The 12,150-nt window shown below is 37.2% G+C and overlaps 1 protein-coding gene across 1 annotated transcript in view; it reads right to left on the reverse strand.

Moving 5' to 3' along the window:
* The window catches only part of dapk1 (death-associated protein kinase 1), an 84,710-nt gene that overhangs the window by 46,752 nt on the left and 25,808 nt on the right, over positions 1-12,150 (reverse strand). Inside the window, exon 3 of the mRNA XM_057349375.1 lies at positions 3,605-3,826. Within this exon, the coding sequence (XP_057205358.1) occupies positions 3,605-3,826 (222 nt within the window). The remainder of the gene's footprint in view (positions 1-3,604; positions 3,827-12,150) is intronic.

Here is a 12,150-nt window from a genome sequence, read left to right on the forward strand (position 1 = left end):
CCCGGTGAGTCTGGCATATTAAACAGCATTAAACAGCCTCTCTAATGGCCCAGTGTCTAACTTTGGTAAAGATGGCTGTTGGCAGGCCTTAATCATAGATTCAAGGAGAAGACAATCAGGATCCGGGTTTGTATTTATGCAGCAGAAGGAAGCTGCAAAGCAGCTGCAGGCTGGTGACATGATAACACATGACGCTAATGGAGAGGTTGAGCAAGTGCAATGACGAGTCGCCCAGCTGCAAAAACACACGCCTCAGATAGGTCTCTAATCCCCTCATGGGAACAGAAAGAACAACACCAACCCCAGCCCTGGACAACGTGAGAAACAGCAGTGATAGTTTATAACATCTCATTCTCACTTCACAAAAGCGGTTGACCGTACAAGGGTTAATGAAAGGACACGAAAAAGAAACTTGACCTTCACCCCTGAGGTCGAGACTGTCCTTATGCACGGAACTCAACTAGAGGCCTCGGTTAGAAAACAAAACAAGAAAAAAGTGCTTCAGAGATGAGTTATGTGTAACAAACATGAGATCAGAACAGCTCCAGGGACGCCCATTTTAACAGTAGTATTGGCTGAAAGAACAAAAAACATGAACTCACGGCAGGTTATGAAGAAGCGATGCAAACCAGTTGGGTTAGGAGACACACTTCAAGAGCTTTTGAGAAAAAAGATACTCCCTCGACATAATTGATGTATAACAAAAGAATTCTAGAAAAATGTTGAAGCTTGGCATTCCAGATGCCAATTCTGGTAACAGTTTGATCATCAACAATCAATAATCATCATAGATCCTATGCAATTACTACTTAGCATTCTTCCACAGAGCTCTCATGACCATGTTTCAAATTACACGCCTCCCAATCATATCCGCATGTATCAAACCCTTTCTCAATCACTTGCCTGCCCCATTTACTGAGCTCATTTTAAAACAGGAAACATTTTAAATTATACAACATGGTAATGCTACATCCTAACACAGTGTCCACACCCAACATGATGTGACGTTGCAACACAGGTATCTTTTCCATGTTATTGAGAGTTTTTGTCCATGTTTTCTTTCAGATGCTTTTATTTTATTTGCAATATTAAAGGGTTCCTCCGCCGATTCCGTTTAACGATGTCTTTACTCACTTTCTAGGCTTTAAAAGGTGGTTGCATTGCAGTCTATGTGGGAGTCAGAAAGCTCCCAGACCTTAACAAAACTATCTTTTGTTCTGAAGATAAACAGAGGTCCTAGGGTTGTCAAACGACTTGAGGGTAATTCATGACAGAATTTTCATTTTTCGGCAGAGTAGCCCTTTAAAGTGAAGTCATAATTTGTGAGATCTAACATCAGCCGCAACACGCAAAGAGCTACAATGTATTTTACATTAGTAACCATTGGGTCTCATTCACTAAGCATGCGTACGCACAAATTTGTGCGCGAAACCTGCGTACGAACGTTTTCACAAACAAATCCTGACTAATCCTCACTAAAACTTTCGTACTAAAATGTATTCTAAATATAAGAAAAAAATATAGGAACAGCTGAAAGCACACGTATGCAAAAATCACCAGTCTCTCTCTCTCTCTAACACCGTGTCTACACCGGACAAAAGACAATAAAACGCATTAGAACACATTATAATTTACCATTTTGTCCACTGGATGCAGCGCCGGGCATATATATATATATATATATAGACTATAGCTTGTTAGACTATAGCTGGAGCTGCAAGGTTTCTCTGAATAACAGTGCTTTTACAGCCGGCTAACGAGAACTCTGTACACTGTGTGTTTGTATAAAATGTGTTTTATTGTGTATGAACTGATTTTGAGGACTGTGCACTTGGAATTACGTCCGAGAGCGCATCTGTAGACAGCGTCACATGGGGTTGCCTGGAGTATCCTTGACTTAAGTGACGACAGGTAAATGAAAGGTTAGGCGGAAAGCCCTAATATGGAGATGGCCTGGGTGTGTTTTATGCAAATGACTAAAGTCGTGCACGTGGCCGCTCATTTAGAATACTCCAATTTCACTAACGTTAGGACGAGGTAAAGAAGAAAATCATGTGCGTCGCACGTGTTGTGAATTAGGCGGAAAGTTTTCGTGAGAAGTTCAAATGTGCGTATAAATACGAAAAATCTACGCAATTATTAGTGAATGAGACCCATTGTTTTTTGTAAATCCTGTCTGGGGTAGACACGATGTGAAATTACATGTCACAGATTATGACTTCACTGGACCACGAAACCAGTCCTAAGTAGCATGGGACATTTTTTGTAATTGCCAAATTGTATTCAATTTTGTAATTGATACATTGTATGGGTCAAAATGATCGATTTTTCTTTTATGCCAAAAATCATTAGGATATTAGAAATTTTTGTTTTCGGGTTCATCTACTCTGCACAACATCGTTACAGTGGTAAGACAATAGAGAGTGTTAAAACAAACCTGTTTCTTCTTAGCAACAGCCTGCTACAGCGCCTCTGATTAACAACTTCAAAGGCAATTTTCTCAATATTTAGATTCTTTTGGACCCACTGCCAGATATTGGCCTATCCTAACAAACCACATCACTAGAAAGCTTATTTTTTCAGCTTTCAGATCATGTAAAATCAAAAGAAAACATCTGAAACGTTCAAAAACAAGCTAATGGCATTTTAATGGAAACAAAAGGATCCCAACACTTTCAGCAACTTTCAGCAAATTCGTTTAGTTATCCAAAATCCTCAAAGAGGTTATGTAAGGCAATGGCTGTTAAATCACTTTAATAACTATTAATGTACACTACAGGTCAAGAGTCCACATCACTAAAATGTTTCTCTCTTCACAACATTTCTAGACAAAGAGAGAATACTACAATGGTAGAAAATGAAATAGATTTATTTAGGATTTTTTCAGTCACAACATATGGTTACATTTGTGTTATTCTGTTTGTTTTTGCTGGCTATACTATTATTCTAAATTACGGAAAAAAATAAATGACTAAAAATATAGTGACCCTAAACCTGTGAATGGTACTGTGTGCTCAATGTGTTGAAATAAGCTTGACTCAGTGAAGCATCATAGTTAACACAACACAGACATTAATATACATTTCTATCTTTGAACATGTTGGCAGTAGTTTATGAATGTGCACAATGTAACCGGCTAAACTGGTTCATCCACTTAATGAACTGGTTCCATTCAACCCCCCACTGTTGCCCTTGTCAATTGTTTACTTTTGTGAGTGAAGGTTGGTGCAGTTGAATCAGTGGAGAGCCCTTGACAAATTCTTTTATAGACCCATTTCTACATAGAATGCTAATTTTAGAATACAACAAGGTACATAGTGTTAAAGCTGTGGTCTGGTGAATAAACTTTGACACCCTGAGTTATGACGCTCATCCAGGTGACAACCTTAAAGCCACCTCTCAACTTTCACATTCCTGTTTTCCCTCCCATCTTATTCTGTCTCCAAATAAACATTCACTGTAGTTCCAGAATCTAAAAGCCATCAGATGTTAATGACCCACCAACTTCTACAGGCCATTTCAGCATTGCATTGTGAAGTTAAATATCTCAAGGCAGTGGATTATTCCATGATTTAGAAAAGTGAAGAGAAATAAATGCACTCACAGCTCCAGGATGAGAATGACCTCGTTCTTGTTTTCAAACACATTGTGCAGAGTGATGACATTGGGGTGCTGGATTTCCTTCAAGATGCTGACCTCCCTCTCGATGTCCTCTTTAGATACTCCTCGCCGACTGGATTTGCTGCGCCTCTTTTTGATAAATTTGGCTGCATATTCCACACAAGTGCTCTTATGGCGACACTTCTTTACTACGGCAAACTGGCCACTGGAAAAACAAAACAAAAAGGTCATTTTTATGTACAAAAACTAAATATCCAAGACATTGAACATTCAAAGCAAGTTAATAAACACAATTAAAGGGACAGGGACAAGAATGCTTGTAACTGAACAGTTTTGGCCACCATTGACTACCATATAGGACAAATTACAATTGTAGTCAAAAGTGCCCCGGAACTGTTTGCTTATACATTCCTCAAAATATTGTTTGTGTTCAACAGAACAAAAATGCATGATTTGAAATTCTTTTAATATCGTGTGCCTCCACAGAATGACAGTGTTTTAAAAATCTCTGATATCCTGGGGGAAAACATCTCTTAAATCTATGAATTCAGTTTAGCCTCTCTATAGCACATTATCAACAGGCAAAACTCCATATTTCCCTTCAGCATGTTCCAATTTCAGTCACGACATGTGTTCTGAACCACTGCCAGAAACCAACAGTCACGCAAGCTGAACGATCTTCAGTCAAAAACAAAAATCAAGTCCCAAACTAATCACTAATATCAAACCAGTACGATAATAACTATAGCAACTATTGCAATTTATTACATCAGCCGATTAAACATGAAATAGTGTGATAACCATGTTTTGGTAATGGTTTCTTGTATTTATAGTAGCATAGGCCTAATGGATTCCCATGCTATGCCAATCTAAGGCACCGTACCAAAACACCAATACAGTACACAAGCAAGTATACCATAAGCTTATCTGAAGATACTGTATGATAAATGGCATTTTCCATGCAAATTTAAGGTTTTCACCATACTGGTCGGATATCAATATATGGGGGTTTAAATTAATACCAATGTGAAGGCTCTTTTAAAGTTTTTAAAGCATTTTTTGTGTTTTCTAAGCATTGTTTCCTATAGTCAGGTAAGTGAATAGTCACATCCACAACAGTCTATATTCCTCATAAAGAGGCAAATGAAAATTATTATAAAATTTAAAAGTTAAAAAAGTTAAAAAAGAATAAAAGTTTTATGTTTGATAAAGAGACATCCTTTTTGGATTTGTTGGGTATCCGGCCTATTGCTCTGGATGGTACATTTTGATTCACAAAAATCCAACAAAGTAACAAAGTATGTTGTCTCTCAAAAATGTGCATCCTTTTTTGTCACATCCATAATGCATTATTTTTTCTCTCTTTTAAAATAGAAACTTGTGCATAAACTGGTATTTTTCTGATGTTTGGACTCATGATAGGGGTTTAGTCAAATATAAACAGATGGTTCAATATTTTAGTAATAAATAAATTCTTTGAGAATTTATATCTCAAGTTTTGACTGAAAATGTCACTTCCATAACATTGGGATTGCCCAAATATTAGCTCAATACTGAACCTTTCTATAATGTCACAGTCCTGGAACACATTTGGATCTTTTAAACATGGCTGTTATACAGCTGTTGGAAAGACTCCTTCCAAGGAATTGACAATTGCTTTGGGAAAAAACACAAAAAGCTAAACATTAGGAAGGAAAAGCGGACCTTGGGATGGGCCTTTCTCATGCAAATTCAAAACACAGGGCCTTTTATTTTTCCCTGCTCCACCTTTTGTCCCCCAGACAGCAATCAGTCCCCACAGAAGTGAGGAAGGGTGCATTTGCATTATCTGGGGCCTGAAAGGGTAGGAGAAAGCAGTGATGCTTTCCTTACAGACCTCATAAAATCAAAATATGCCAGTTTTGAGGCTTTTAGTACCCATTAGCTTTGAGGCCGTCTCTATGGTAGCATACTTGAAAACGTTTTTACTTTTACATGCACATTACATTTCCCCCCCAGGATAACAGACAAAACACATTGATGACTCATCTTGAACTAGAGATTTCTGTGTAATGAAATGCTCTCAAGGATGAGAATATCTCTCAACCTAATACCTGTAACTGACTAGCAAGTAGATTTATGGCTGTACGACAAAACTGAAGTATACTGGTTTCCAAAATATGCCAACAAGCAACAATTGTCATATGATTTCATATATATATATGTATCTAAAATAAAAACAAAAATCTGGGTCCACTTCATATTTGACTGAATCGTAAAGAGTTGAGGGTCAGAAGGTCAGTCTTCACGGTCCTGACAGCGTGGCTTTTGGCATTCAGGCATGTCTAACTGTTTTTGTCAGCAACACTTCTCAATGAGAGGAGGGCATGGGTCTTTAGCCCTGCCAGTTTCCATAGCAGTGTCGGCCGGGGGCAGGGCAGCAGGAAAGGAGGGGGTCATGTCAGCTCGAAAGGAGCCTGTGGAGCACAACGGTCAACGGCAAACAACATCACGCATCGCCCAGCAACCGGCCAACACTGAGGACAGCATGTTTTTACTTACACAAGCGGTTTCCCAGTCCCTTTCAGACCCATTTCTGTCAGCTCTGAATGGATGATAGGGCAAATGTGCGTATCAAGATGTCAGTGTGGCAGGGCTCTTGTGCTTCCAAAATTGGGAGCACCATGGTGATGAAGTGCCACAGTCACAGTGGATATCAAGAGCCTTCCCTGTGAAAGTGCTCTTCAGACCAGGCATCACAAGAGCCACAGAGATGGCACCTAGATGAAGTACTGCAGTCAGTCTTTTGTCTCAATGTAGTTAGTTGATGGTAAATGCTTGACAGGATGATAACGTACATATATTAGATTTTGCCTTGCAATCTTTACCAGATCCTTTAACTAAAAAGTGAAGCCTATTACATGTTATGTTTGTTTTCTTTAATACATTATTTACTACTTGAACTTCTTTCCACAACTACTTGAACTTGAACTTTTACTCAACCAGCAAATATTTAATTAGACTACAACAGTCTAACAACTTCACAACTCTTACATTTATAAATGTTTACTGGGGCCATATGTAGAATCTTTACATCATCGTTATTGGTGACACCTGTGGCCTGTAAGTGAACTGCAGCCTGCAAATTACACTCGTGAGTTTTTAAGTCACATTCTTTGGTTTATCTGGCAATCATTAAAAATGATTTTGGTTTATCAATTACATAAAAATCTGTCTACAAACTTCCATCGACAGCCTAGGAAGTCTGGAAGGATTTAGGTTTTTTACTTTCAGTACAAGCTGTTGACACACTGGCAACACAGAAACAATTATTACAGTGTTTCGGCCAGAATTTTGTGAAACTGTGAAGCTGGATGACATCACACGCTAATTAACATATCTGTGGCATCATCACAAAGTGATGTGACACGTAGTGAGTGATTTACAGACGAACTGTGTTCGTGCTTATCCAAACAGTTTGTACTCTTTCATTCACGAGCCGGCCACCATAAAGTGAACTGAATGTGCTGCTTCTCCCTGCCACTCTGCACAGAGTAGACGCTTAGAGCGGCATTTCCTATAATAATAAAATTATTATACAATATAAAAATAATTTTAATATAGATTAAATAAAATATAAATAGGTATATTATTAGCCACTAGCCAGAACGATCAACAAACAGACCGGAAGTTAACTTTGGGCCAGGCACGTGCGTCTGATGAAACTGTCTATAAATAGCTAAAGACTTTGGCTCTATTATGACTATAAATCTAATATACATGCATGTGTTATAAGAAGGAGGGCCAATCATTTAAGAAAGCATTTGACTGGTCAGAATTGTTTGTAGAGCATTACAACTCATTAATATTTCAATACACCTACAGAATAAGAGCATTATGAACATGTACATATGCTGAAGGGTTAATATTGTCGAATACTAAAAGTATATCATATAGAACATAGATGGTCTCATACACCACATCGTAACACACAAAACTGCTATTTTGATTAATGGGATTCTTTAAAACTTGTTTGCTTCCCATGTGATAGGAAATGCTAAAAAGATTAGTGCAATATCTTCCACAGTACAACACACAATTTCTTATGAAGAAGGCACAGCAAAGCTAAATAATCCTGTAAAGAAGGATTGCTGAAAACAGAGTTAAATCTATAGTCAAGTTTTCCAAACTAACATTAAAACAATGAGTGAAAAAACAGTATCAGACATTAAACGACTGGTATTTCCCTTGGTACGTAGCTTCTAAATGATCTTTGCAGATATATGGGTGGATGCCATCTTATCTTAATATATGAACATCATAAGAGCGGGTCATACTTCTATAATAAAGAGAACTAGCCTATTTGACAACACTTATTGTAAAGTGGTTTTGATACATGATAAGATCAGACATTCTTTAAACGATATAGTGCATGATTTCTTTGCAGTTCAATATAAACTTTCAATTTAATCTATCTCTTTCAGCATACAACAAATATAAAGATGTTATATAGCAAACAAAACATGTTTACACAGGAAGACAATCAAAATAAATCTTAGATAAAAAGGTAAACATAAATATTTATAAAATTGACTAAGGAAGTCTGGTGACAGATGTCTTCAGATGATGATGATGATTTATAGAAAAATATTTGAATAATTTAATATGTTTTAACTAGTTCCTGTTGCTCAACTGGTTAAGAGTGGTGATAATAACAATGCCAAGATCATGGGTTCAATTCCTACGAAACAGGCAAACGGAAGAAAAACTCTGGCAGACACCAGACACGATAGTGGGTACAGCAAAAAGTAACTCACAAAAAAATGTGAGTTGAAAGCAGCTCAACTCACATTCAAATGACCAAAACATTTTTCTGTTATTAAAAACATAATAGCAAATTTATAAGAGGAAATATAATGTTAGCATGTCACAATTAGACTGAAAGGGATTCATATAGGGTCCATAAGCGTGAAACAATATTTAACCCAAGATAAACACTGGCTTTAACATGAGGTCAAAAAGGTGTGTGCAGTGTGAAAGGCGGTGTGAATTTCATCTGCATAAATGAAGGACGGCAGATCTCTAAAATCGCTTTCAAAGGTCACAATAAAATAACACTTTTCCAACTAATAATTAAACCTGCATCACCTGTGCCATAAGTTTTCTTTCTTAAGCTCAAACTGCACTATAGACCATTTTGGAAAATGTAAACAACGCAGATTTCGAGTCAGTTTTTAAACACTACACAAACATTTAAACAAAATACAACCAACAGAACATTCATAACCAAATCAAAATGTTAAATTAATATTCTAAAGATGTAATTATATATGTAAGATTTAAAAATAAAATAAATAGAAAATGAAATCGGAAGTGGTTCTGGACCAGTGTTTGCATATTGCAATGTGGCCTATAATACCATTTCCAACTAATAATTAAACATGCACCATAAATTTAGTTTCTTAAGCTTAAACTGCGCTATAGACCACTTTGAAAATAATAAACAATGCAAATCCAACGCAGGTCCAGAAGAACTTCCTGTTTCAGTTTTAAAACACTACACAAACGTTTAAACAAAATGCAACCAAAACAGAACATTCAAAACCAAATCAAAACGTTAAATGAATATTTTAAAGATCTACAGAGGGAAAAAATGTAAAAAGTGCAGACAATGTTATCTTTAATGTATTGTTATGTCTTTATAAATCTGTGCAATAAAAATTGTTGTAAAAAAGATGTAATTATATATGTAAGATTTAAAAATAAAATAAGTAGAAAACGAAATTGGAATTGATTCTGGACCAGTGTTTACATCTTGCGAAGTGGTCTATAAAGCCACTTTTCCCCCCAGTATACTGGAAGGCGGGACTTACGTTGCGTAATGACCATTGCACTCTTCCTTATTCATAGTAATACCACTGCAATGGCTTGTTAAAGTCTAAATCTTTGGTTTAACTCACCACCACAGACTAACTACCTAAATTATTTGTGCATCATTTCACCATTTTTTCCCTAGCATTTCACGCCCAAATGTCAACAACTCATTCAGCAGGAAATCTGGCTCTCTAATTATTCCCATAGGAACCAAAGTAGAAACCCCACATGCCTCAACTCTAACTTACACTCCTGCACAAACTCTGATGCAAAATATCCAAGCATTGTTAATGACTTAATTAACATATTTAAACCAACAGGGCACATCTAAACTTTTTGTAAGCAACGAGGTCCAGCAAACTAAGCTTTTACTTCCAGACAAACCATTGCAAGGGATCATGTTGTTCTTTGTTGCTTCTTTGGAAAGAGGCTTCCAACTCTTGCAGTGAAACTTGAGCCAGGTCGTTGAGGAGGAGGGCTGGAGGGAGGGATGAGAACATCCTCTGTTTCCCTTCTGAATCCTGTTTTCTGTGTACCTAATGCAGGCCATGCCCGGCTAAAACATCTTTAGGTAAGGCAAACCAAGAGACAGAGATTTGCATTACACAACACAAATGGGTGGGAATGCTGATCAAGAAAGCATTACGTTTTTCTAGACGCGGCAACACGAGATGTATGGAATTTATGGTTTTATGGCACCTGTTCCCTGCGACATTTTATTATAAAGATCACAAAGAGCTGCTAATCCAGCAGGATAATATCGGGTGGAATTTGGTTCAAACTCCCTCTGTGCTGTATGTACCAAAGTGAAAGTTAATTATTGATTTGTTCTATTGATCTTTAAAGTCAGAAACATCTCTTTCATGCTGATAAACACAGATTGTCATACCTGGGGTCTACAATTTCAGACTTGGATAGAAGGAAACATGAACAGTCAGATCATTTTAGCCGTACGTGTAACCACTCCTCAATTCTCTGAAGCGTAGGGGCGTATTTCTGTTGGCAGGTGCTTTGGTCTTTCATGTAGTCTGCTAACGTCTGAATGCCCAATTACGGATAATTGTGAGCTTCCTGAACAAAGGTGCGAGTCGAAAGCAACTTTTTGGCTCTGATGAAACCACAACCTCTTGTTACGCTTTGCACACGAAATGGAAGATTTACGAGACAAACACGATATGTTTCTGTAGCTTCACACTTAGTACTTTGCACTAGCGTTGCCACATGAGTTTGATTCCAAGCGAACACATGCTGATAAATTTATACCTTTAAATGTACTAAAAGTTGCTTTGTTAAGTTGTATACTGTTCAACAAGAAGCCTTTGCAGAATGGTAGCTCAAGGACAAGAAAATATAAATGAGTAGAAGGCAAGATACTATAAAAAAACGAGATACTTCACAAAGTGGTTGCTTCCTATGAAAACACAATGCCAGGTGCACTCCATTAGGGTACAAACACAGAAAGTCCTAACCGTTCGGCACTGCCTTAAATGAATATTTAAGTAGGTTAGTGTGTTCCGAATACAGATTCCACGTGCCCGATCAAGCTTTCTTTTGGATTTGAACAGGATTTGAATGTCATTGTAAAAATCCACAACATCAGCCTGACCCGGTGCCATAGCAAAATCACCTATATGACAGGAAGTAATGAACATGGGATCAGGGCAGAATAATGGCAGAGAGGCTTGGTCAAATGCCACCCTGTTGTTCTTTTGTGCAAGGTTTCCCTACTGTATGTTATGATTTTGTCCACTGAATGATTTTTTCTTCCAAATGTCCCTCTCTCCTGTGAAGCTGAACACCGGTCCAACTTAGCTATTAGGATTCCGAGCACCTTTTGTTGTGCTGCACAGTCATTATGCAGCATTTCTGCTTTCACAGAGAAGTACACAGATGCCTCGTCTATTGCAGACTAAGAAAATGAATAAGCAGAAATGACATGCTAGCAAGATATTAATTGTAATGAACACATTTGATTTTATAAACCAGACTAGAGCCATGCACCATAATAGGATAAACTTTCTATAAATTAAAAAGACAACCATAGATGTATCGTTTAAAGAGATAGTTGCCCCCCCCAAAAAAATCTGTAATTTATCTACCCAAAACCTGTATAAGACTCTTTCTTCCGTATAACACAAAAGAAGATTTATTTAAATATGTGGTTTTGTACCCATACAATGGAAATCAATGAGGGGCAATGTTGTTTGTTTACCAGTGTTCTTCAAAATATATTCTTTTGTGATCAGCAGAAAATAGAATGTCATACAGGTTTGAAAAAACACGAGGTGCGTAAATGATGAATTTTCATTCACAAAATCAACAGCGATAATTCAACTATGCAGATATTTACATCATCAACATTGAAAGTGTGATACTGCTTTTATTCTTCTTTAATAAACAAGAGGGAAATTATTTAGATTTAGTACTGAACTGTCAGTATAGACAGTTCAGTTGTTTTGCCTCTTAATGCTCCACACTAATAAAAAGTTTCATAATGAAGCCAAAGCAAGACCAAGCATTGTGTGTTGCTAGCACAGACTGACAACCTGCCTGCCACACAGTATACTGACAGCCACCAATAGTTTTCAGAGCATCCCAGTGCTGTTATACTACAATATTAGAAATGACATTGTCCAAGACATATTTGGAAGAATGTTAGTAATTTTCAGTTCTGGG

The sequence above is a fragment of the Triplophysa rosa genome, linkage group LG2 (assembly GCF_024868665.1).
Source record: "Triplophysa rosa linkage group LG2, Trosa_1v2, whole genome shotgun sequence".
Taxonomy (NCBI): Eukaryota; Metazoa; Chordata; class Actinopteri; order Cypriniformes; family Nemacheilidae; genus Triplophysa; species Triplophysa rosa.